This window comes from Blennius ocellaris (genome assembly GCF_963422515.1).
Source record: "Blennius ocellaris genome assembly, chromosome: 18".
In the NCBI taxonomy this organism is placed as follows: domain Eukaryota; kingdom Metazoa; phylum Chordata; class Actinopteri; order Blenniiformes; family Blenniidae; genus Blennius; species Blennius ocellaris.
Genome location: NC_137667.1, coordinates 17,472,908 through 17,500,472, shown reverse-complemented (window position 1 = coordinate 17,500,472; position 27,565 = coordinate 17,472,908). Strand labels below are relative to the sequence as shown.

General features: G+C 45.9%; 2 protein-coding genes across 2 annotated transcripts; one reads left to right on the top strand and one right to left on the bottom strand.

Annotated features, from left to right (window-relative positions):
* Positions 1-1,849: 1,849 nt before the first annotated feature.
* LOC308143571 (voltage-gated delayed rectifier potassium channel KCNH5-like) lies at positions 1,850-17,736 on the bottom strand (the record flags this gene model as incomplete). The annotated part of the gene is made up of 11 exons (XM_080514432.1): positions 1,850-2,977; positions 4,859-5,055; positions 5,196-5,448; positions 7,404-7,603; positions 11,954-12,383; positions 13,192-13,584; positions 13,664-13,779; positions 14,530-14,658; positions 14,786-14,892; positions 15,084-15,207; positions 17,664-17,736. The coding sequence occupies 11 exons, from the start codon at positions 17,734-17,736 to the stop codon at positions 1,850-1,852; spliced, it is 3,150 nt and encodes a 1,049-aa protein (XP_080370558.1).
* Positions 17,737-20,889: 3,153 nt separating this feature from the next.
* sgpp1a (sphingosine-1-phosphate phosphatase 1a) lies at positions 20,890-27,517 on the top strand. Its single transcript, XM_080514548.1, has 3 exons — positions 20,890-21,904; positions 24,310-24,399; positions 25,288-27,517. The coding sequence occupies exons 1-3, from the start codon at positions 21,212-21,214 to the stop codon at positions 25,837-25,839; spliced, it is 1,335 nt and encodes a 444-aa protein (XP_080370674.1). The 5' UTR covers positions 20,890-21,211; the 3' UTR covers positions 25,840-27,517.
* Positions 27,518-27,565: the final 48 nt, after the last annotated feature.

Here is a 27,565-nt window from a genome sequence, read left to right as displayed (position 1 = left end):
ATGATAGTTTATAGCCGCCGTCATAATTCCATCCAAAATGTGCATAGCAGTGTAAAGAAACCACAGATTAAAATACTTCGTCATACACAAATAAGACTTGCTTATAAATGCACAAACAGGCAAAGATCGACTCGTCAAAATAGATACATATGATAAATAATAACATAAACAAACATACCTGAGCAACAGTTAAAATGATACAGAAAGAAACTATTTACTGAAGTCCTCTGCTCATAGAAGGTAAAAGTTACAAATATAGTCTTAATGTCGTTCATATTTAAATGCAAACGAGGAAATTAATTTGATTTAAAAGAAAGCACAGTGCAGAGATTTGTCGTGTCGTTACATATTATACTTGTCGGCGAATGCATCGTTTCAGTTCCACGAACACCAGCAGGTTTAAAACATGTTGTGTAAAGACATTATTTTCCTCCTCCCACACAAGCAGCTCCGTAAGGCACGAGTATTAATCCCAGGATTAACGGGACAAGTTCAGACTGTGGCGTTGAAGGGAGTTGTTCATCTTATAGGAGCTGTACAGCAGGAAATGTTTAATCGGCTCTAATAACTCATTTTAATTCATGGCATCAATATTTCATCTTGGCTCTTAGTGTGTCTACGACTGAAACAATTAATCGATTTAATCAAGATTAATAATGTCAACTAATTCAGTCATCAATTAGTTGGTCGATAAAATAATTTTTTGTTAACCTTATTTCGCTTATTTCCAAGCAAACTGCTCCAGCACCTGCCACCATGTGGCAGTAATGAGCTCTAATGGCTCTAATCTACCAACACAGCAGGAGAAGCAGCCAATAGTTGGCCTCATTTTCTGTCGCCACTGCCTCTCTTTAAATACATTAAACTAAACATAAAGATAATTTATTAGTTAGTTGAATAGTGGGAAGTGAAATAAATAAATAAATAAAATGAGGAGGATCTTTAAAGCAACAGCCGTGAACAAGTTTCAGCATGCACCTTCATCAGTGTAGAATACATGAGATTTGTCTTTGTGATCTAAAATATAGTATCTCCTTATCAGTGTTCCATGTTTGTATTAAAGCATTAAAAACTCCTGAGGTTTCCGAGACGTTTTCCACGCGGCTTGTTCGATTCGAGACCGTCACCGTTACATCTTCTGGAAATGTGACATTTTCAACACAAGAGCGAGAAGCGATGGACATGAACAAAGATGTCAGGAACAAATTGTGCTGGGAATGGTGGCGAATAGTCAGAGTGACGGCTAAAAGCAGCGAGACAGTTTGTTAAGAAAGACTGCATAAGATGATTTTCATTAAATAGGTAAGATTTATTCCACATCTTATGTTGTTCTTGTACAAAATATAAGTGAACTTTAAAATGGGTAGAACTTATTTTCTTTTTATTGTCGTGCAAAGTGTACGTGATGACCAACCTGGGAGTTGGCAGCTGAAGGCTATTGGTTTGTTTGCATTTGGGGGCGGGGCTTAGCCAAAGACCAACGACTACAAACTGAACGCGAAGCCAATTTGAATGAAAAATACAGTGAAAAGTCTAGAAAACTTGTGTTTTTTTATAAACGGCCTGACAGCGGGGCTTTGAGGCTAATGCTAGCTTGTTAGCTTTCATGGCAGCGTCGTCGATGCCTCAGCTCAGGTCTCAGTGTTGTGTCGTGTACCTACTCTTAATAAATCAATATTATCTTCAAATTGTTTGGGTTTTTTTTTTCAAATCCCTGCTTGGTTTGAACTGGAGCCTCGTGGTCGTGGCCCGCAGGCCCGGCGTGCCGAAGTGAGAGGGAAGGATATTTTCTGCATGCGGTCAAGTCTGTTCCGTCGGGACGCGCCTGCCGCCGGCCCGGTCCTCAGCCTCAGAAGGGCCCGTCGTCGGTTTTGGGTGCGTCGGCCGACTCCTGCGTCTTGGCCCGCGGTTTGGGAGACGACGTCGGCGGGAGCGACAGTCTCCTCCGCACGGACAGCAGCCGGAGGACCTCGCCCACCTGCGACTCCAGCAGCGCCAGCCGGCCGCTCAGTACCTGGATGTCGCCCTTCAGCTCCAGCTTGGCGTCCTGCAGCAGCGCCTGGATCAGGGCCTGGTCGGACGCCTGCTGCACCAGGGAGTGTTTGAGCGTCACCTCGCTGTAAACGCCGAGGCCGTGCTCGAACGGGTTCCTCTCCAGCGGGCTCTTCTCCAGCGGGCTCCGCTCGAAGGAGCTCCTGGAGTCGCCGGCGCGGTCGATGCGCAGGTCGCTCTTGGTGATGCCGCTGTCGCAGGAGTCCGTCTTGTGCAGGACGCTGGTTTCCTCGCCGGCGTCCCCCGCGGCGGCAGTGCCACCACCGCCACCTCCGCCGCCACTCCCCGCCTCCTCCGGGTTCTTGTTGGCGAACTGTTCCGAGGTCTGCGACGCCTCCAGCCACTCCTCGGCTTTCTGCGCCGACTTCTCCGTCTCGGCGGCGGGCCGCGCGGCTTCTCCGGACGCGGCGCTCTTGAATTTGGCCCAACCCCGCGCCCCCCTGCTGCTCTTCGCCCCGCCCGCGGCCCCCGCAGCCACCACAGCCCCCGCGGTCAGCGGTGGGCTGCTGACCCTCAGGCACAGCTGAGTGTCGGCGCGAGGCCTGGCTATCGTCTCGGCTCCCTCCTGCGCGCCGCCCTGCTCCAGCATCTCAGCGTGAACAAACATCTGCGGCGGCGGTGGCGGCGGTGTCGCGGCGTTGCCGCCCCCCGCCCCGTTAGCCTCCACCGCGGGGCAGTACTCCTGCTGCTGGGGGGACACGGAGTTGGACTCGGCGCGGTGGTGGTGGTGGTGGTGGTGGCGCTGCGCCTCCACCTGCACACAGTTGCTCTGGAAGTAGTCGTGCGGCTCCCCCGGCGCCTCCCTCTGCTGCCGGAACCTCTGGAACAGCTTGCGGACGGGGTGGTCATCGGGGATGGAGAGCGACACCTCGGTCCTCTGGCGCTCCTGCTCCCGCTTCACGTCGGCGATCTTCCTGAAGATGACCTGCGGGAGAGGAGGAGGGAGGGAGGGAGGGAGGGAGGGAGGTCACGCTCCAATCCCGGCGGCTCGTTTAGCGCATCCCGCAATGCTTCGATGAAGCAGAAACGCGCATCTATAATGCAGCTTTAACACGAGAATAACCGACGTGCTGCGATGCACGCTGAAATATTCATCCCGCGAAAGCGGCAGAGCACAAGGGAGATCGTTATTAGAGCAATAATGGCGTTTTACAGACACGCCTCCACTTTTGAGAGTCTTGAAAACGAATGAAGTCGATACACTGACATTCATTGTTAATGTTTTCTAAAGTCCCGCCGACTGAGGCTGATTCGTTGTGATGTGGCTGAGGAAGACTGAAGGGAAATTCTGCTGACTTGCTGTTATGCACCACTTCATATTCCCGGCACATTGGAGGGAAATAGGCTTAGAGTCTCTTTGTTTAAGTTTTGCAAAAGCTGGTCAAATAAATAATGGATTGTTTTTTATTTTTCATCGAATACATTTAAAGTACAGCGACATCAATTTTTCAGCATCCAGCCATAATTTCACTTAAAACTATTGGATGTAGCGCTGCGATTTCACTAAATGGGATTACATAAGGCCTCTTATAAGGGGAAAATAAACATATACAGTCACTCAAAAAACTTCTACATACACTCTTTCATATGTTTATGTGAACAAATGTGTACTGCATGTATATAGAGATTATATCAAGTTCACTTAAGATAATGTCCTTTAAAAGTCTAATTTTTTTAATTGATCAAATCTAGTCAGTTTCTTTAATGTGTAACCTTTTCAGATGAACTAAGGAAAACAAACCACATAGACTTTAAAGTAGAAATCCATTAAGAATTTATGGAATGTTGATCTGGAAGGATAATTCCGCCGCTGCTTATAAGCAACTTACTCTCGGGGCTGGAGAGCAACGTCTCTAATGGGATTATATGTATAGCCTGGAGAGCATCCATCAAATATTCATTCGCTCTCCTTATGAGCAAGAGAATTGCCATGATTACTAGTTCTTTGTTTAGCTGCATTTCAGATTCGTGATATCTGAACGAGGAATAAGGAGAAATGGAGCGCAGGTGGAGAATCGTTATAGTTTAGAATAGAAAATACTTTATTCGTCCCGGCCGGAACTTCTTCAACCGAATGGCAGTGGCTGCTCCATGTGAGGTGCAACATCCATCCAATGGGAGCGGTTTGGGGTTTTAGTGTCTTGCTCAAGGACAATGTCGACGTGTGGACCGGGCGGGATATGGGGAATCGAACCTGTAAACCTTCGACCAAAAGAGCCACGATGCAAATGCAAAGGCGGCAACCGAAGTGTGCAGCGGTTGGAAGAACCTGCGTTGTTTCCGGGGGAGGATATTTTTTGACGGACTGCTTTGATTACCAGAGTTAAACTAAATGTAACGGTGAGCAACATTGCTGATTTTTTTTTTTTTTAAACGCATAACGTCAATAACTGCAATCATCAAGCAGAAGAAGAAATTTACTCTTACGTTTCATTAAACGAGAATTAAAATTGTCCATCAGAAAATATTGTCCCCTCGGAGACGAAGCCCGTTCTTCCAACCGCTGAGCACCTCTGTTGTGGCTTTTACTGTCGTGTTGACCCCTCTGGGCCACCGTACTTTTCCATTGCTTAAGCAGTCCCCAAAGTGCTTTACACTGTTAGTCACTGCCGTGCACCGTCCTCGGCTCGTTCATTGCGATTCCGAGTTTTGCTCAAGGACACTTCAATCGAACCCGCAACCGTGCAATTCCGCCTCCGCTGGTTCCGCTAACTTGACTTTTACAGTCATCGTCAAACATTCAGGCTCCCGACTCTATAGAAATATTCTCCGGAACGACGAAGGGAGCGAGTGCTTCCGACTTTACCCTTTTCCGCAGATTGCAGGTGAGGATGAGGTTTCGCGAGAACGAGTTGGCGAACGCCGTGTAGAACTCCAGCACCCTCATGAGAGCGTCCCTCCTGATGACGTGCAGGTCGCAGTACGTCAGCGCTCGGACGTTGGCGCAGGCCCGGGCCGGCGTGCTCTCTTTCCAGAACACGTCTCCAAACACGTCGCCTTTACCTGTACGGGAGGGGGGTGGGGGGGGGGGGGGGGGTGGGGGGTGGGGGGGGTCGCACATCGTCGCCAGCACAGTTTTAAGGGGTTAAAGTCACGACCCGGTAAATAACTTTGCGCGACGACAAGCTGGCGCACGGGATTACCGAGGATCGCGATGACCTCGTCATCCTGGATGACTTCGAGTGAGCCCGAGACAACGAAGCAGAGGGTGTCCACGCTCTCGCCGATGTGGAAGATGAGGTCCCCGGGTGCACAGTGGGTGGTCTGGAACTCCACGGCGAGCGAGCGCAGGCAGCCGTCGCTCGCCAGACGGAACGCCGGGTGGTCGTTGAACACCTGCCGGTTGAGGTGAACGCAGATGTCCGCCCGCATGTCTTTGGGACAAATGGAGAGGACCTGAGGGAGACGGTGAGACGTTTACAGGTGCATCACTAAAGGCAGCGTATCATGCAACTTTTCAAAATGTTCACATGGTCTCATTCATCCAAAAACGTTGTTTTCAGAGTTTATTGCCCCAATACAACTTTTTCCTTGATTTTCCTCCATTAGAATATCGGATCATAGGAGCTACATTCAGAATCTGCCGTGTCTGTGTGAGCTGGACTGGCTCCGCCCACAACATGCCCATTTTAGGAAGAGCAGGAAGTACTTCCTCTCTTGGTGCCATGTGCCAGAGCAGAGCTGCCTGATTGTGGGAGGAGTCAAAGGGGGAGGAGCCTACCTTGATTGTGATTGGCTAAACCCCAGATAACACTATATAGGGTTTGATTTCTGATTGGCTGGTTCGAGCAACACACTTATTAAAACCTGGAACAAGCCAGGAGAGAGAGGACAAACTTTCTTCACTTCTGGGGCGTCGGTCCAGGTGTGGAGACGATTATTACTGTTGAAAAACCTTTAGAAAGAGAATATTGCATAATATGACCCCTTTAAAGGAAGTTCACAGTCCTCACACTTCTTTTCCCAGGTAATCCTGAGTTTAACTCGAAGGGAGCTCATTTTCATCTGTTCTCATTTTACCATCCTGTTTAACTTCATATTGAGAGGAAGTTCACCTCATCAACCCTCCACTTTTACAGGAGCTATTTCTGCTGATTGTTGGCAGGCTGTTTTGGCTTATTTCGATATTTGTTGTATTTGTAGAGAGGATAGGCGACAGGAAGAGGGAGGAAGAGGGAGTGGGCAGGCTGACAGCTCTCGAATGTGAGGACAGGTTTTCAATGTCCCCAGTGTCCAGTTGTTGGCGTTGCTACACAGGCGCACAGACAACTGGGACGAAGATCCAACTTCCAATAGAAGAACCGAGCTATGCTCATTACTTTCATTAAATAAACCACCAACTAAACTGTGAGTTAGCTGGACTGGAAAATCTGTTTTTTGTGTCTGCGTGTCAGGTCAAATGATTTTGGGTTTTTACCTCCCTGGACTATTAATTGTTATTGGACGTTTAAGTCCACCTGCATTCCATGACTGCATTACTCCTGCTTCACTCGTAATGACCATAGCCGGACACTTGGGACAGTAAAAAATTGTCATTACAATTAAGTGAGACGGAGGCCAGAGGTTTTCAAGTGAAAATGCAAAACTTTTGTTTTCGTTTTTGTGTTCAGATCCACAAAACGTTTGTGAAAACGCAACTTTCTGGGAATGAAAGAGGAAACACTGACTACTGTGCATGTGCACCACAACCATAGTGAATACTTCTTCTGCACATGCTCAGTAGATAGACAATCGGAACAATGTTTCTTCCAGAGTGTCATGACTCCCAGTCCATATTTTCCTGGCACTTGGTAGTTTTATAGCCGGTAGTCACCGTAATAACAATCAAACTTGTCCATATGAATGTCTGTTTACTCCCATTGTAATTGTTTATTATAGCATATTGTGCTCTGCTGAATGCGTGTGGTCTCCTTACAAAAACAAACAACAGCCCCCACTGGTGGCCAGTCATAAACACAACATTGTTACCTTTGCCAGGTTATATTTCTGTCTGCGTGTATTTATTTATTGGTACATATGTATATATGTACAGTATGTACTGTAGGGATGGATGGATTGTACGTATGAGTTTTACCAAATTTTCACTAAAAGTATTAACCTGTAAACTATCAAGTAAGATATTTGCTCCATTGCAGACACATCTGATAGCGCACTGCTAACTCCTCGTGCCTCCTTCTAATTTTCAGTGATTCTGCTGTTCCCATGTAAACGGACGTCATTTTCAAAATTGCAAAAACGCTATGTTTTCACATGTGAATTGAGCCTTTGAAACATCCAAGCATTGTAATTATTGGGGGGAAAAAAGAAACAACTTCCCGTGAACTTCTAAAAGCATTAAAAGCAAGTGAGACCTTGTCGGTGTCGATGCCCTTGGACATGGCCCAGGTGGACACGATGAAGTCCATCACCCTCTCGCTCAGGCCTTTGGGAACCTGGTACAGCTTGAGGAAGTCTCGCACGTTGTTGAGCATCTCGTGGTAGCGGTTGGTGTTGGTGTACATCTGCTGGAAGATGGTGGTCACGTTTCCAAAGATGGTGGCGTAGAGCAGCGCTGCAAACACAAGACGAGGAGTCAGACGCTCCGAGGAGCCAGGTTCGGATTCTGGTTTTTCTTTTTTCAACCACATGAGGACAAAATGTGGAACTTTGCTGGTTGACAAATGCCGACATTCTATTATGACTCGACAGAGCTGCTTCACTTCTCCTCTGTCAGATAAAACTTCCTGCAGACACTCTACAATGTCTGTTGTTTTCAGTTTGGATGTTTTCGATCTCGACCCCCGACGAGTTCTCCTGATTTTTATCGATGTTACAGTTCGAAGTATAAAACCTCAGCTGCTCGTGGGGAGCCCTTTAAATGAGAGTCAATTTGACAGCACTTGAAAATTGAATTTATTTTGGCTGAATCATAATTCCTAACCTGCTTTTACGTCGCGTCACGATTTTCCACTTTATGCAGTAAAAAGTAAGACATTGTCGTGGCTGTTTCTGCTCTATTGATTGGGTTGTTCAGGTTATTTCAGCTGAAGCCATATTTATTAAATTTAGGTTAAATAATACATAAATTACAAGACATTTATCAAAGAAATTGATTGTTACAGTGAGAGGAAAATTCAACGGGCATGACAAACTTGCAGGCAGAATGTCCAAACTAGACTCCATGAAATATGCATGAAACTGCAATAAAGTGATTTGACCACCAGGGGCGCACTTTAATCTGCAGGAAATCAGTGTTACAACACCGATTTAGAAACGCGTCGACATTAAAGATAATTTTTTTGAATTAAACAAGTTATTCTGATCACAATATGAACGACTGTCGTTCCAGCGTCTTGTGGCCAAATGTTTTATGCCTTTGAAGATGTAAATAAAAATGAATATGAATAATAAATAAAAATCCACTGAGATCTGTGGGTTGTTAAGCAAACGGAGAACTGAGGCATGATATTGGTGAAATAGCAGGTTTTTTAAATTCTAATTTTAGGTTTGTCATGCATTTTAAAAAAGATAGTTTAGTAAATATGAATGACATTAAATTGTACTAAAACAAATACAGAGATTTAGAGCTCGAGTTATTTACAGATTATAATGGAGTTAGTTAGCGGTCCGGCCCACTTTCGGTCGAATTTTGCCGAATTAAAACTTCTTTTGTAAATCCTAACTATATGCACTATAAAGTACACTGAATATTGATCGCGAGTACAAGCGCCTACAGTTGCGGATGCGCAGCCGCATATACATAACGAGTGGCGGATTAAGTCTTCATAATTTACAGCGCTCATTTCCTGGGCGGGAGCACCGAGCCGCCGTGACCTCAAAGAGTCAGTCAGTGTTTCCTATCATGAGGTTTTTTCTTACCCACTCAAGGGGAAAACGTCGCCTCCTCTCTCCACAGCAGGATCACAGAGGTTAGGATACATCTATAACGTGACGGCTCATTGTCCACTCGCCACACTACAGCCTGCAGGCGAAGGCCTCCCCTCCCCCTGCCCCCCCCCCCCCCCACCCCCAGTCCCTCCTTTGCTCCCCAGCCTCACATAATTACCGTATCCGTAGCAGAGAGATCGGCCGGGCCCAATCGGAGGCGACACCGCAGAGTGACTGAGTGATCCTCGTGATGGAGGCACCATCACAGTAATGGCTGTTTACTTTGGCGAAGTACGAACCTTAAAGCGCGCCTGTCAGTTTCTGTGTCCTCGCTGCTCTGATTACATCACTCCCCATGCTGTTTTGGAGAAGTGAGCCAAAGGTTGGCGCGCCGAGGCGAGATGCGACCGTGGAGCCCCCCCCGGGGGTGGGGAGGGGAGGGGGGAGGGGGAGGGGGGGCGCCGAGGGCCCAGCCAGTCCGCCCCCGCGGAGAGCGGCGGAAGTAACGCAGCTTTTAAAAATAGACCGTGCTATTTTTGTAAAAGTCGTTCCGATTTGCGACAACTTAAGATTTATTGTCCGGCCGTTTAGAGAAAGTACGGACGGAGACTCGCGTTAACGCTTTCGAGACGGGGGCGGCCAAACCTTCAGACAGACTCTCGCCACGCCAGGCTGTAATGGGCGCCGAACATGTCACTTTTTATCATCGGCCCAGCTGAGTTGCTAAACGCTCCACGGTAGCTGGAGCAGAGGAGCCGCAGCTGAATTACAAGAAGCAAAAGAAAGAAAGGGGGGGGGAATTGTCCTCGGGTTGCTCAGCCCTGCTGCTAGAGATCAAGATACATCCCTCTTAACTACACATTATATTAAAAAAAAATCTTTAGAATCGCAGACATTGTCTTTTTGCTGACTAACATACAGTTGTGATTTTGTTTTGTTTTTGTTTTTCACTCACACACAAGCAAGTTACTTATATTGGAACATTTCTTTTGCTTCTTCCTTGAACCCACAGCCAAAATACTTTTAACTGTGTTGGACCACAACATCACTCTGAAAGGTTTGACAGGTGTCTCTGACATCTTGGCTGAATTATCAGGGAGGGAAGGACAGATACTGAAACATACAACAACAAAGTTTGGAAATTTGTTTGGCTGATTTCTTTTTTTTTAATGTTTTTTTGAAATAATTCTGGAAATTCACTGTTTATTCTCTTAGTTGCCTATATTTGTAAGGTGCATGCTTTTTGTTTACATTGATCACATTAATAATCATATTTTGCAATTCACTTGATGTTTACGTGAATTTTCACAAAATACATGTTTTATTGTACCAAGTCTAAATTCCATGTATATTAAATGTGTGCATGTGATTGAACTCTACAAAATCGAGAAAACACTCACAACTCAAAAGCACATTAGAAACATTCAGTATGTGCTATTCTTGATTTTGCAGTATTTCTGAAGCTTGTTTAGTTTTGCACTTCCAGGCCACTGTACACTCAAAAAAAAAAAAAAATTAACTGAGGAAGTTGTTCAATTTGCATATCATGAATGTGTTTTTGATTAACGTGTTAAATGGTTCATTCTTAATACATGATTAAAATGGATTTAATCTACCTAATCTGAATAGAGGGACATAATACATTTGTGGCATGATTAAATCACATTAGTAACTCAACAAATTAATTGTTTGGGAGTGTAGACTCACGTTGGAATAGAAAATTTGCGAGGTGTTGCAGAATTAATTCAAGTGCAGATAAACGCATTAAGTGTGAAATCATCTAAACACAACGACGTATTGATTACAGGAGGTCAGACGCGACCGCGGCACGATATTCTGTGTCTGATCCTCCACATTCGTCCCATATGTTGCTTCGCCGGCAGATGTTGAATCGCCGGCAGGACTGTGGTAACGGAGCGTATTGTCTTGACGAGCATGCAAGTAAGTGCATCCAGATTGTTTAATCTCCTGCAAGATGCTACTGGCATATTATGAATGGATGAACGCATGAACGAGATGGAAACGGCACTGTGTGTGTGTGTGTGTGTGTGTGTGTGTGTGTGTGTGTGTGTGTGTGTGTGTGTGTGTGTGTGCGTGTGTGTGTGTAGCTTGGTGCAGCTGTTGTTGTAACATGTTGTGCCTGCTAATGACGTTCCAGAAGTTCCTCCCACCTCCGAATGCCGTCCGACACGCTCATGCCTTCACAATAACATGTTACTGGTGGACGAGGGAAACCCCGGACCACAGATCATGTCTCGTCAGGTTTCTTGTTCAAAGGTCTGAACTACTTATTGAGCCGGCCGTGCGTCACGGCAGAGGTCCAGTCTGGCTGCGATCGTGAAACAAACATAGTCTCTGTAATGAACCTGAGGTAACGGTCTTATCTTTGTTTAGATGTTTATTTTAGTCGTTTCTTCTGTTTGCGTTGACATAGAAACAGTAGAAATGCTGAAAACGAGTTAGTTTTCATGTTGGGCCACGAGTTGGCGCTGTTGTTTATCTTTATAATTAAATCACACACATACACATGCGTGCAGAGAACAATACGCTATGGAGATTAGCAGTGGTGAGTACACACAGAGTCGTATGGACCAAAGGTCAGTAATCTCTATGCCCAAAAGAACCATTTCTGTCACTTTCCACCAGATCAAATGTAATTGGAGCGACAAAACACACTTACCTTTAAGTGAAACAAAAGTTTCATGCAGGGTTAGAAGGGATCAAATTAAGCAAAATTCCCTTTCTAATGGTTTTCCAACAGTAATAATGGTCCCCATACCGGGAATGACGCCCCAGAAGTGAAGAAAGTGTGTCCTTTCTACCTCTGACTTGTTTCAGGTTTTAAAAAGTGTGTTGCTCCAACCAGCCAATCAGAAATCAAACCCTATATAGTGTCATCGGGGGTTTAGCCAATCACAATCAAGGTAGGCCCCTCCCACAATCAGGCAGCTCTGCTCTGGCACATGGCACCACGAGAGGAAGTACTTCCTCCTCTTCCCTCTAAAAATACGATAGGAAGCAATGAAATACTTACAGCCAACCATCATCATGGCCACGGAGAATATCTTCTCGCCGTCTGTTGTCGGAGCAATGTTGCCAAACCCGATGGTGGTGAGACTCGTCATGGTGAAGTAGAGGGAAGAAATGTACAGCGTGTCTTTGTTCGGCCCGCCCTCCCACTGGCCCGTGCCGCTGGCGTTGTATCGGTACGGCGTGCCGATGCTCAGCGCCAACTGGTAGAGCCAGCTGTCCGTCTTGATGGTGTTGGTGGCCTCGTCGATGACTTCGTAGTCCCCGATGCTGTACCAGATGCAGGCCAGCCAGTGGGCCACCAGGCCAAAGACGCACACGAGCAGCACCAGGACGGCCGCGCCGTACTCCAGGTAGTGGTCCAACTTGCGGGCCACCCGGCCCAAACGCAGCAGGCGGATGACTTTCAGGGAGCTGAAGAGGCTGCTGAGACCCTGCAGGGGCGCGACGGGGGAGACAATGGTTGAAAATGAAGTAGGTTTAATGTTTGTCCACTAGTGGGTGCTGTTGTTTGTTTTTGCAATGAGACCACACACACAGTCACACAGAGAACAATACGGTATAGCATTACCAAGTACAAGTTGGATTGTTATTACAGTGACTGTCAAATATAAAACTACCAAGTCTGGGACTGGGAGTCATGACACTCTGGAGGAAACTTTGTTCTTGTTGTCCATCTAGTGAGTATGTGCAGAAGAATATTTACTGTGGTGTCCATGCAAAGTAGCAGCAATTCTGCCATCTACACAAAGATGGAGCCCAAGCATAGAGACAAAGTCGAAGCGTTTTACAAAAAGTCCCACCCTAGGAGAAGTTCTCAAAAACACAACAAATGTTTAGCGTTTTCACTTGTCGTGTAAATGGTCCTTGACACAGTTGTTATAGGGAAACAAAGAAATATCAAGAATCGGCTCAAAAATGCTCAAATCAACTCCTCAAGGACACTTTAGACTGAGGCCATATTCAGTTTTGTTACGATGAAGAACTTCCTTCATGTCCAAACAGCAATAGAAAAAACATTTACTACAGCCGAGACAGTTTTACTCACGGGGAGAACAGAGTCTTCTAACCGTGTGGTGTTCCTGTGGAAATTTGAAGAGTCACGGAGGTGACTTGTCGGGGAGGCATGTGAGACGACGTCCTTTGTTACAGAAGCCGAAAGTAGAGATATCGAAATATTAACATCCAAGATATTCCCTGCGATAATGACGAGAAAGTGGTCGGGGGCGTCGTCCTACTCACTTCGTTCACGTGCTCGAAGGCGTTGATGATGTCGTAGGGCAGACAGGACAGCAGGTCGATGACGAACCACGTCTTCAGGTAGTTCATGCGGATCAGCTTGGCGTCGGAGATCACCTCCCCGGCGGGACCCACGAACGTGGTGTGGAAGTTGAGCACGATGTCGATGAGGAATATGACGTCGACCACGCTGTCCACCACCAGCCAGGCCAGGTTGTTCTGCTTGGTCTTGAAGGAGACGTTGTAGGGCACCATGATGGCGGTGTAGAAGGTGAGGATGAGGATGACCCAGTCCCACGTGGTCTTGAAGGTGCAGTAGTGGAGGATGATGTGCGGCGGCGTCTTCGGCGCTTCCTGCTTGTACTGGGGGAGGATGTCCGATCCCAGCTGGAGAGCCTTCCGTTCAGGGGGACACGTGGGAAAGTCAAGAAAACCCTCCTTCATTCAAGTCCATATTCTCTCTTTCGCTGCTCACCTCAGCCAGTCTGGACGGCTTGTGGGCCACTTCAGTCTTGTTCAGCGGCGCTAACTGCTGCACCACGGTGCGATTGTTGGTCAGCGCCCGGGTCAGCCTCGCAAACTTCGTCCAGCCTGTACAGAGAAAGTGACACAGACCGTTGAGTTGGAGAAGAAAGCAATATTGTCAATGAAGAGTTTGTAGACATGGTTTACTGCACGCTTGGTGTCTGAATATATAAACAGTTGTTGCCAAAGCAGATCTAGTAATCCACGGTATTGATGTGGCACAACTTTGACACGGTGTGACCGCGGTGATGCGACCCGAGCTATGGGGGGTCGGAGACCTCGCTGGAGGAGCCGCAGTGTTGATCTATCAGCAGTGGCACGGGAACCAGGAAGCCTGAGCCGGCTTCCCTTTGAACCTCGGGGCACGACGCTGCCTCTGTTTGCCACATGCTGAGAAGTCATCGCGTTGCATCGAGTCCTCGTTTGTGTTTTCGTCTCCCTCCCCCGTGTGGCCTGACTGTGGTTGGAGAGCAGGCTTCACGTGGACAGTCGTGTTCTACACTCCCAGAACGCTGCGGCTCAATTGTGTAAATGGGCGAAAGTAAACCTCGCGTCGTTTTTGTAGTCTGTCGTCTCTCCATTGGAATGTCCGTGTTGGCTCGATTGTTAATACTTATGGCGTTTAGTTCTCCGAGCACACGTGTATGTGGTTTCATGAGAACAATCAGCGGCACCAACTCGTGGCCGAATACTGAAAAACAACATCGTCTTCAGCATCTCTGCCATTTCCGTGTCAGCGGACGTCGTTTTTCAGAAGGTAAACGAGGCCTAACACGCCGTCGACATGCTGAAACACTGAGTCGTGTGACCTCTGACCTTTGGTGGCTTCGTCCTCTATCGGCTGTTTGAACAGCGTGATGTCTCTGAACGTGCAGAGGAAGAGCACCACCTTGTCGTTCTCGTTCCTGATTGGAGCGACCTGCATGTACAGCCAGATCGGCGTTCCTGTTTTGGGCAATCGAAGCAAAAGTCATGTTGTTGGAGGGGGAAAATGGAAAAACTATCAAATCGCACACGATATTATAGATATATCATATATATATGTATATATTCCATCTGACTGATTACTCACTATTCTTTGTATAGAGAAGCACCTCGTAGAAATTGGACTCATAGTTGTCAAAGGTTTGCTTGATGTTGTCTATCATGTTCTTATCAGTCAGATCTCCGTACATGAAGCTGGGCAACAAAAGAGAGACTATTTAACGAAGGAAACATGACGTAGGTCAACCAATTCCACTCAAAAATCGAGTTCCTTTTTCTGCCGGGTTTAGTTTTTTTTTAACCAGTTCTATATGAGGTAAACTGACTCATACAACCAATGGAAGCATATCGTCCCGTCACCAAACCCTCACACGAGCTTGTCTTACTTGCATGTGCTGCTCCGGTGCATGACCTCGGCCCGGTGGTAACCCGACAGCTTGCAGAACCCATCGTTGCTGTAGACAACCGGCCACTCCAGGATCTGTGCGTTTCCCAACAGGAAACTGGTTTCTGAGACGAGACAGAGAGAAATAATGGAAATCTGACAATTGTAAGAAATTAGGACATTAACTGCATAATATATATATATTTTACCACCAGGGGCGCACATGGGCCTGATTTAATTATCTACTTTCCACTTTAATTAAAGGTATACAGGAGGATTTTCAGGAATTTTAGGAAAGAACCGCCCTCTCCACCGTTTGAAAAAAATGCGCATGCGCAATGCTGTACCTGCTCCCGAGACGGAACACTTACTAAAACGCGTGCGAGAGACGTGCACGAGCCCAGTTCTCCTCGTGCACGCTCTGTTTACAAGTCACAAGTCGGCATCGCTCACATAAGCTCACTTTACAAGAAGATTTGCACCAGAGGGGGTGAAACTGTGTAAAAATGTCCGAGAAAAATGCGTCGGGTCGGCCACCGGCATGATGAGGACCGTGTGGAGTGAGCTGCGCGCAGGGACGAGCACGTAGGACAGGCTTACGTCATATATCACCAGAATGATTGACAATTGGGAGGACCAGTTATTTTGATGATCCACCCGGAAGAAGAAAATCCTCTACTATACCTTTAAATGACACAGGTGTAGAATTGTTTATAGATTCGAGATCAAGTGATTTTGATCGTAATATGAGCTTGCCTACGATATTTTTTTCCGTTCCAGCCGCATGTGGCCAAATGTTTTACGCCTTTCAAGAATTTCAGGTTTGTCATGTGTTGTGAAAAAAGACTTCTTAATAACAAACTGACACATAGTAGTTATTGTTATGCGGTTATTTACTGGTCCTTGAGATGAAAATGTGCCGTGTTTGGCCCCCGAAGTCAAATTAATTCAACACCCCTGCTCTATGGTGACCACCTTCAAAACAGCAAATAGTTTTAAAGTGTCGTTCATGACGTTGTCATTCGAGGCTGCTCATTAGACAGGCTGTCTCTGGATGATCCAGCAGCAATGCAACAGCATCTCGTGTCTCTTCTGTTGTCGACGAATGAAGGAAAACCTCCTCCTGCACCTGAAACCTCCAGTAAAACCGTCCAGACCAGTGGAACAAACCTAATTCTAATTGCCACATGTTTAGAAAAGCAGAAGCTGGAGTCAGCAGCAGTGAAGCGGAGGTAAACAGGGGTAATCAGACGAGGCGCTGGGCAGAAATAGTCGCTGATAAAATCTTTATGTTCCGCCCTTAATGCAAATGAAATATTGATGAGGAGCTGAAAAGTTCTTGGGGCTTACGAGAGTTTGGATGCAGCCTGCAGCTCCGCGGGGAACGGCCGAGGACATTTTCGACAAATTAAACTGCACAGTGGCCATTTAAATTGTTCCAACTTTGGAAGGCGAGCGTGTTTATCTAGGGAGAGTCTGCAATAAGTTCTAGTTATAAGAAATGCATTCGCCTCTTGTGGGATTTCATCCAGGAAACAATAATACTGCGTCACCGAGGTGAACAATAACTGCAAATGTCTAATCCATGTTTTAAGTCCTTTGGTTTTTTTTGTTTGTTTGTTTTTTTACTGCATCTATATTTAATCTCACACTTACAGCAGTGGTCTGATGCAAGGTGGATTGTCAATGTGCCAAACAAATCTTAACATACTTCAGCAAATATCAACTTTAAAGCATTACAAAGGGAATAAAAGACCTTATGGTCCAACAGTGCTTCTGAAAAGATATAATATAATATAATATATGTATGTTTTAAAAAAAAAATCGAATTCACCTTTAACATGAATTAAAATGTAAGAATGAAGATGCATATATTTGCATTGTGTTGTGCATTTAAGGGGTCTGGAGAACTGGATTCATCTCATTTATCTGCATGTGCAGGAACTTGTATTATTTTTTTCAAACCATATCTTTATTCGTTTTAACAAATAAAGACAAATGAACATGTCCACACATATACATACAGATAGACAAGGCAAAAAAAAGAAAACAACACAAATATATATGGAAAATAAATGAATAAAATGATGAATAAAGCAGCCAAATGAATTTTGGACTCGTCAAATGATTTAAAAAAAACCACAGATTACCCCAAATTGATCAAGTTCTTAATAAAGTAACTAATTGTCTTAAGAGCGATGTAAAAAGCGATTCCTTTAAGTCACTGTGAAATTCTGCACGTAGTGACTCTTTCATCTATCAACATACATCATTAGCTTTAAAAAAATATATATATATTTTTTTTTTTTGCAGAAACAATCTTCAGGATAGATATTTAAAATACATAGTTTATGATTTCGTTACATGATTCCATTTCGACGGAGATCAGCAATAAGTGAATTATTCTTTGATTTGACTTTTGATTTCTATTCTATTTCTATTCTGTGCGGAGCTTCGCGCCAGAGAATTCCTCCTCGATTAACGAGCCTCAACAAGAACAACAGAGTGTTTACTTCAGTGCAGCAATAAGAACAAAAGTAAACATGGGATTGTTTGTTTTTGCGGGTTGAGCGAGACTCACCACTGGAGCGCCGGACGATGTTTTCCAGGAAGGTGTTTTGCGGAGCCACCAGCCCCCTCTTGCCTCCATGCATGGTGGAGGCTGCAGGACGCGCAGCCGGAGCGGCGCTGCGGGACGCGCTGGAGACACAAGTGCGCCTCCGCGCGCGCGCCGCGCAGCCAGAAAGGAAGAGCGGCGCAGGAGGCGAGGGGGCAACACGCACTGCACGTCCGGAAGACACCCCGCACAAATAAGAGCCGATTCCCAACGCACAGGATACATGAGGGGAATAAGTTTTTTTTTTTTTTTTTTAACAACACAATAATGCGCACATCAGAAGTAGAGCATATGGATGAAGTTGATGTAGATCAGGTTTTTACAAACTTTATGATCAGAAGAGCTGTTTTGGTCACTTTTCAGTACCTCGAATTGAAGCAAACGTGTTTAACTTTCAGGCTTAAATTAAATCGTTTCTTGTGTCGTTTATTGACGAGTATTTTTTTATTACAATTTCATTATATTCTTCTTTTCGGTTATTTTGTTAAACCATCTTGGCCTTCGTCAAAGCAGTTTTCATGCGCTCCTCTCGTTTTTAACCCTTTTTTCTTTTAGTAATTCAAGTCATTTTCAGTTTGTTTGTTGTTGTTTCGGTTTTGTTTGTTTTTTTTTAGCTGTTTTAGCATTTGTCCCCGTTTATGGTGGTTTTTAGCTATTTCCCCCCATTTTAGCCCATTTTAGCAAAGAGTTAAAAAATTGAAGATGGCAGATGTGTGAGAGGAAAATAAGATAAAATGTTTGTTTGTGTATAAAATTTCTTAAAGCTTCAAGAAGCCACTAAACAAGGGGACAAATGGCCAGTTGCAGACCCCAGACCTAAAAGAGACCCATCAACAATAAGCAAATTACAAATAAAATAAAACTATATCAAATTGAATAGAATAATGAATTCAGTTGGGATAAATAATTTCATTATAAAAATGGACTATGTCAATGAGTAACGTCCCACACTTTGGCCTGTATGAATCATGAGAGATTACAAAATGTGATTCTTCTGGACTTTTTTGTGTGTGTTTGGAAAAAAACTTCAGTTCAGCGGTTCTCCTAAATTGTGCGGCACAACTCCCACTGGGTGGCGCCAGAGAGCTTTAGCAGTGGAAATCTTTGAGAAAATACCAGCAAAAGCAAACAATTGTAAGGTTAAAAAAAAAATTCTAAAATACATTTTATTAGTGAATATAGTGTAAATCAAATGAAAATTAATCAAAATAATAAACAGTGGCATATTTAATTTATTTATTATCATGTCAACAAAATCGTGTATATTCTAAAGGCACTCCCACCACATAGTGACTGTATACTTGGTTTAAGCCTTTTCGTGCCGTATTTTTGTTGTGCTAGTCTGTGTAGATTTCAGTATTTTACTTACTTTCCATAGTTTAAAAAGAAAAATGCATGTGAGGTTAAGTGGTTACCGAAAATGTCCTGTCCATGTGAGTAGTGAATGTGTGTGGAGGATTTCTTCATGCTGCTATAAACCGTAGAATGGATGTGTTACTACAAATCAGAAATATGTTTTCCAATATAGGTTTAGAAAATATCAGATGTGCACGTGAGTGTGTGTGTGAGACAGTCTGTCTAGTCTTCTGATAAATCATGTTTTCTCCACAGATTCAAACTTTGAAAACCTGTAGAAAACTCGCTATTTTTAAACGTGTAATAAAAGCCGCATCCAGCAGATGGCGGTGTTTCAGCTCTTCGGAACTGTGTCCTCTCCGCCCCACCATAGACGTGTAGGGGTAAAACACATAGACGTACATAGGGCAATGCCTCATTCGACAGCGTGGTCGCCATCTTGGATAAGGACCCACCTCATCTCTAGTGTATTCACTTCTATAGAAGAAAGAGGCTGTTTTTTGTTTTTTTTTACAGTTGCACAATTTACTAATCGTTCTGACTTTAATAAGAACATGGTTTATACCTTTTTTATACCTGATAAAAAAATCCCATTCACGATTTGGTGGATTAAAACAATTTCAATCACTGGAAAATCTGAGGCGCAAAAATAGAAATGTAAAAACAAAACCAAACCTTCACTTTTTTTTATAAGGAACTACAGTATAGTGTGCCATTATTTTTCATCTTTCACATTTATGGAGAAAGGAATACTGTAAATCAGTTTGTTTTTTTCCATTTAATGCATCTGTTTCTTTAATTTAGCCTCTTCCTTACTAAATATGTTGATTTCCCTGAATAGAAGTGAATGGCTAAGGCTAACTACCTTGTTTGCAGTGTTTCTATGTTAACAGCCATCATTTACAGAAAGTTGCAGTGTTCTGAAACATAAACACAAAAACGATGCGTTTTCACTTGAAACACTGTTGTGTGAATGAGGCCTAAAAGCTGGTAAACGTGGATCTTCCCACTGGGAAAGTGTTAATTTTCAGACCTTCAACGTGAAGATTTTATGTCACTAAATATAAAAGAATTTGTGTGTCTACATGAGAAGTTCAGTGACCAAGCACACAAAGATCATGAATAATGAACGAAGATAAACAAAGATGCAAAGACAATGCACTTATACCTTTGTTTAGTTTAGTTTATTTAATTGATTGTAACAATTAAAAAAACAACAACAATTCAATATAATACACAGAGGCAAACAATACACAACAAAATATTTCCAATTCCTGAATGAAAGGGTGCAGACAGACAATTAAACTTGTACACTTTGTCCCTTATCGCAAATAATCATTTTCCAGTGAAAATGAAAGGCGAACAGTGAATAACAATCAGTAAGTCCGAGAGGCCTACATAACCACTCTCACTTTTATCAGCATTTTATTAAAACAACAAAACAAACCTTTCATTTTTAATGTAAAAAAAATAATTTAGCAAGGGTTTTCAAATCATGTCAGTCCTCGTATAGATTGTTTCATAATTGGGTCCTTTTTACCAAAATCCAATGTGCTATTCATTTAGTCCAAATATATTTTTTATTTTTTTTAAGATTTCAGTCCTTTTAAAGTTATAGTTACGTTCTCTTTTTGCAAATCCATTTAGAACCTTGATGGATAAATCTTGTTTATGAGCTTGATTTATCTACTATGTCGTTAAATTTTAACAATTTACATTTTATTGTCCTGTAAAAGCGTATGAGGCTGGAGCTGTACCCATCCAATATGGCGGACTTCGGAGTCTACCCCCCTCGTACGTTTGTGGAGCGCAGAAGAAGAAGAAGACCCGGCGGGGCGAGAGAACGGTAACGGCGGCCTGACGCAGTTACTTTTCCGTCTCTCTGAATTGGCCGCTCGTACCGAGAAAGTAATGGTTATCTGGGGCGGACTTTGGATGCTGCCGTCCCTTGCTTCCACGCCGCTGTACAAGGTCGGGGTTCCGCGCGCAGATAGCAGGTAGTCGCGAGCCGCGTCGTTTTACTGCGCGGAGGGACGCGAGCCGGCCGCAGCGCCGCACTTCTGCTTTCCACCTCCCTCCATGCTGAGCTCCGTGTCCGTGTCCGCGCCGCCTCCCCGCACCGCAGCCTTTTAAAACGGTCTCACCGAGCAGCAGCCATGGCCAGAGCCTGCGTGGACGCCTTCGTGCAGATGTGTAATTATCTCCAGGAGCCGCGGCACGTCGCCCGCTTCCAGAACGTCTGCGGCGTCAAAGGCACGTTCCCGGATAAAGCGACGCGGCGGCCGGAGCGCGAGCCGGAGCCGGAGCGCGAGCGCGAGCGTCCCGGGCCGAGGCGGCGGCTGCAGCCGGGCGCGTTGAGCTCCGAGGCGGGGGTCGGGAACGGAGCGGCGGGGGACGCCGTCGCCGCGCCGCGGGCCAACGGCACGCCGGGCGACGAGCCCGCCGGGCCCGACGCGGAGCCGGAGGACATCACCCGGGCGAAGCCGCTCCGGAGGAACTCGCTGACCGGCGACGTGGGCCAGGAGTTCCTCATCCGCAACAAGCTGCTCTTCTACCTGTTCACCTTCGGCACCGAGCTCGGCAACGAGATGTTCTTCATCGTCTTCTTCCCCTTCCTCTTCTGGAACGTGGACGCGCTGGTCAGCCGCCGGCTCATCGTGGTCTGGGCCTGGAACCTGTTCGTGGGCCAGTCCACCAAGGACATGGTCCGCTGGTCGCGGCCCGCCTCGCCGCCCGTGGTCAAGGTGGAGGTCTTCTACAACTCCGAGTACAGCATGCCGTCCACACACGCCATGACGGGCACCGCCATCCCCTTCTGCCTCTTCATGCTCACCTACGGACGCTGGCAGGTGAGTTTGTGGGGGGGGGGGGGGGGGGGGGCACGTGCAAGGTGTCCCGCACATCTGGAGCAGCTGGTCGTCCCAGTGAGGGTTGACCGAGGAGTGCTGTGAAGGGGGGTAGATGCTGCTTCTACTGGTCGATTTGGACGTTTAGTGTTATTTAATATCCCTGAAATACAATTATTTCAGGGGATTTTTACAGAAATGAAATTAATTATTTCACATTAGCAAGAGGAGATGGAGGGAAATGGTATGATCATGTTATGATCCACATGATCCGCTTTGGTGTACAATAATAATACGCACGTACACAGTGTGGAACTGTGTTTTTACGAGGTACAGTCTTGTTGCATTACTTTCCAGGTCTGGCTCTGATCAGCCACCGGACACTACGGCAGATGTGTGAAACGGTTTTCCCATCAGCATCTGTGTCTGCAGGCTGGTCGGTCTGCTTGAGAAACTACAAACTGTCTCTAAATCCTGTTGTACTGTGTTGGCAGGCCGGATGATATAGAACTATTAACTGTAAACAGATCGGAGTGATGGTCATCTCTGTGAACAGGTAGAAACCCTTCCTGTGTGGAAGTGGACTGACTGGCGGAGGAACGACATTGTAACACAAAAACTCACTCTTCCACATTCCCGCCGACCCGGAGTTGTAAGAGAGTTGAGAAGTTTTGTTGTGAGCAGTGAAGCGACAATCAAGCTCCTGCACCTCGACTTCTCCTTATTTAATCAGTTCTGCATTTATAGAACCAGTCTTGATCTGCAGAAGTGTCTGTTTTTCCTTTATCAGTTACATGCTGTCAGGCTGTAGAAATACCCATAATGCAACAGCGTTAGGAGTCCTCTGGATGGTCCACTGTATTTTTTGCTCCAAGTTATCAATGAGATTGTCTTTATGTCAAGATTGTAGTCATTTTCCAGTCATTTATAAAAAAAAATTGTGTGGAAAATATGAACATTTTCATCACGTACACTCCGCACTCTGTTGTGGTGTCAAACGTGGCACTATTTCACCTACATTTAACCATTTGGACTAAAAATGTTATGCTGACACACATCCCATTGAACCTCGTGACAAGAGAAAAAGTTCAGCAGCTTCGACACCAAAGTCTCTGCAGGAACTGTGAAGAAACAATGTGGCTGTGGCAGGAAGGAACACAAAACCAGGAAGTGAGCAGGGCGGGGGTGGAATTGGGGAGGGGCGGGGGGGGGGGGGGGGGGTTGTTTTGTTTGTTTGGGTCAAACCTGCAGAAGAGCTCGGGACTCGTCTGAACTCCCTGAACCTCCTCGGCGGCGTTGGAGTTTGACAGAGTCGTCAGTTAGTTCAGAGATAAGACGAAGGACGGAGGCGCCGGGTCGTCCTCCAGTATCGCCGCCAGACATTCCAGCTCGTTCAGGCCTCATGTTCAGGTGGACACGTTCCTCAGGTTCACAGCGAAACGTTTCAGCTCGTCCCCCCGCGTGCTGAGCAGGTTTTCCCTCGTTCCGCTAACCTTTACGGCCAAAAGACACATTTTCAAGGATTCTCACCAAGTCAGATTTCTCTGCAGCCACAAAACAATCAAATGATGATTAAATCAATGATTAAATCAATGATTAAAGAACAAAACCGACAACAACTGAGGTTGGATTTATCGCGTGTCATCTGTACAATTTAGAAACACTTTAATACAGTTGTAGTCATTTTTACAGGTTTTTTTCTCTCCTGGATTTTCTCGCTTTAGTCATTTAGCTGTTTACAGCTGACCTTTTTTTGTTTTTGTCTTTTTATATGGTTTTTTTATTTTCTTGTTCTTTTCTCCATTATTTTTGCCTTTTTTTTATTATTTTTCTGTTTGTTTTGTTTAGTCCCCTTTTCTTTCTTTTAAGCGAATTCATCTATTCTGGACATTTTAGCTATTTTACCTTTAGCTGTTTTAATCCTGAACATGAAACCAGTTTTGAATAATCAGCTTGGAATGCATTTAAAATGTTTGCTCACTAAATGTACGGAGCCGCTGCAGCGGGGCTGAGGAGCCACAGACACTTCACTTCCCCACAGACGTCCCGCCGACCTGCCCGAGTTCGGCGTCGTTCCCCCCGGGCAGACGTGGTCACGGTAAACACTCCTGGTAAACAGTGTTGCCGTGGCGACGCAAGCATCCAGATAGAAGTCCCATAGAGCCAAAGTACAGACGCGCTGGAGGGTTGTTTTCTTTTTTCTTTTTTTTTCACTCCGTGACCTCCGGCGGGTTCCTCCACTGAGTAGAGGAATCGTTTCGCCCCGCAGCCTCACGTGTGTGTGTGTGTGTGTGTGTGTGTGTGTGTGTGTGTGTGTGTGTGTGTGTGTGTGTGTGTGTGTGTGTGTGTGTGTGTGTGTGTGTGTGTGTGTGTGTGTGTGTGTGTGTGTGTGTCGTCTTCCTCCACAGTACTCATTCCTCTTCGGCCTGAGCGTGGCCCTCGGCTGGAGCGTCCTGGTGTGCGTGAGCCGCGTCTACATGGGGATGCACTCCATTCTGGTAAGCAGCTTAAATGATCCTGGGATTGAAATGGGGAATATGAAGTGATGCTGCTTTCGACCGGGACGTGAAAGTGGCGTCGTTTTACCTTGAACTTCTGTTGACATCGATTCTATCTTATTCAACTTCATATGAACCTCTGATGGTTGTAAACGATATCAATATGATATCAATATGATATCAAGAACCCTGCTGCAGGTTCAAACTGCCAACTCGACCTACTTGCCTTGCACTCACCTCAGCACATTTTTCCATTTCCCGCGGCGGTCGTCAGACCGGTTTTAACAATCTGACGAGGTCGTCTCTGTGAGGACGGGAAACAAACTCCCAGGAGACAATCGATGAACACTTTCACCATCAGTACGTTTGGACTGCACGGTGCCCCGTCGCCGTCGGAACGCTTTACTTCAGAAGTGACTCTGAACCGTGTGGTTTGAACTCCGAACGCCTGAGGACGAACCCAACGGCCCCGCGCTTCACCCAGCACCGACGCGTCCCCCAGCTTTTAGCGGAGCCTCATCACCGCCACGTTTAGAACGCAGCCATGGCATCGCCTTGATGTTTACACGCTTTGTGAATATTAGTTTTTGTGAAATATTGTGTTTGCAAGGAACAATAAAGAAATAAAAGTGATTAGATAAGGTGACGGTAGCTGCTGGCAGCCGCTTCTTCTTGACGTTTGAATCTGCTTCGGACCGTCTACAGCTGAACCGGCCTGCAAATGTTCCACTTAATTTTCGTCCCCATTGTTTGTCTGTGCAGGTTTTGTTGACATGTTTACCACGCAGGTCTGGTTTCTTTGTACAAAGCAGATTGTACGGTGGTTAAAGCGCTGGTTAATGATGATGATGATGATGATGATGATGATGATGGCTCTCTGTGCTGCAGGAGGTGATCACGGGCTTCCTGTACAGCCTCCTCATCCTGGCCTGCTTCCACCCGGTCCTGGACAAGATCGACACCTTCTACATGACGGCGCCTTCGGCGCCGCTCGTCGTGGTGGCGTCGCACGTGAGCCTGGGCCTGGTGGCGTTCTCCCTGGACTCGTGGAGCACCTCGCGCGGCGACACGGCGCAGGCGCTGGGCACCGGCGCCGGCGCCGCCGTGGCCAGCCACGTCAACCACCGGCTGGGCCTGCTCATGGACCCGCCGCTGTCCTCGCTGCCGCTGGTGCTGCCGCACGTCACCGCCGGCCTGCTGCTGCGCTCGCTGCTGCGCTTCCTGGTCGGCGTGGCCGCGCTGCTGCTCACCCGGACGGCCATGAAGTCGCTGGCCATCCCCTTCCTGTGCAGACTGTTCGGGCTGCCGGCGGACGACGTGCGGCGGGCGCGGCAGCACATGAGGGTGGAGCTGCCGTACCGCTACATGGTGTACAGCGTGGTGGGCTTCAGCTGCGTCTGCGTCGTGCCTCTCCTCTTCAAGGTCGTCGGCCTCGACTGAGCGCCGCGCGCCAAACTGTCCCCGCGTCGACGGGAAGGGGCGTCGGCAGCGCGGGAGCACGCTGGCTAGCTCTGCGACCGGGTGGCGGCGGCGGCGGCGCCGTTCCTGCATGATAGAAGCCGACTTAAAAGATCAAATCTGACGATATTGAAATCCAGCGTCAAAATACAATAATCCTGAAAGACCAAAACCCAACGATTGAAAAAGATTCTCATCATGTGTCGACATATCGGAGCGCCAAAAGTTTTCTTCCCACTTAATTTATTTGAGCTTTTTCTCACTTACCGTATAGTCCTTATAGAAGAGCACCGCCCTTTTTCAAAGATGTGGAGCAAAGAACAAACCTCACATCCTCATGAAATAGGATATTTTGCAGTGGGCGCAAAAATGCAGATTTAAAAAAAAAAAACCACTCGATTACATTTCGCCGTCAGGTGAATGGCGGGTCGGACATTTTTATTCCTCAAAGCGTCCGTCAAGACCGCAAACCCCTCCTCCTCCTCGCCGTCTTCTCCGACTGCACACTCTAGTTCTTTCCTCACGGATTACAAGCTTCCAAAAAGTGCTGTGTTTGCAGAAGTACTTCAGCGTCAACAAAAGGAGCATATACTTAACTAAATGTTTCAGCCTGCGCTCACGTCTTCCCACCAGACACACACACACACCCCGAGGCTTCCACTTGCTCACTGGGCGTCTACTGGGAACCATACGGTATCTAGTCATGCTGCTATAAGTGCTGGACAAGTATTATTTGTGTGAACCAACCCGGCGATATTTGATTGTATTACGAAAACATCCCCCAAAAGCTGCATATAGTAGAGGAAGAGTGCGGAAAGGAATATAAAAAAAAAAAAGCTGAAATACTCCTATAATACAGAAACGGGGATAATTAATGAACCCGTAGAGACGAGAAGAAAACTCCAGTGTTAGACGGTTGGGATAATTCTCGCTTTGTTCTAATCAAGTATTGACCAGTGTTCTGAAGTGCTCTGCTGGCTTTGATCTTTCTTTGTTTCCTCACTTTCAAGTACCGGTAGTTCATCCAGGAATATTACCCGCCTTATCTTTTAAGTCCCGTGTTCGACACGCGAGTGTTAACTGGAACTGTCTTATCAAACGTACTGTATAGCCCCGCGCTCCTCTGCTGTACATTCCCTTCCTCCGTCAGAACATATAGCCCAGTTAGCCCAGAGTCTGATGCGTCAACGATGAACACAAACCATGACGGTCCCGCAGGCGTCGCAGGCAGTGCGTGGCTCTGCGCCGGTTCTCCTCGATTTTTTTCTACATTACCGCAGTCAGCATTATCTCCTCTCCTCTCTTTTGTACATTTCCTGTGTCACAAATGCTTTCTTTTTGCAATTTTGGCCTAAATTTTAAGTTGACATGCTCTTTTGAAGCAGAGAATTCTGAAGACAAATATTTTTGATAAATTATTTTGTCGTGATTATCTTGAGATTTGCTCGCAAAAAAAAAAAAGATTCTAAATATTTTATTACAATAAATCTTGTGAGATATTTGACCCTGGAACTCTGACTGTTGTAACTGTGTGTTGTTTAATAATAATGATATTAAAGTCAGAATATTAATGCCCAAGCTCCCAGTGCTGTCATCTCCCATCTTTTTATGTTGTGCAGCAACTGTATTTAAACTGTCTGTTGAAAAAAATAAAACCGCTTTAAACACAATATCGCCCTCCGCTCCGTGTGTTTCTGCTACTATTTAA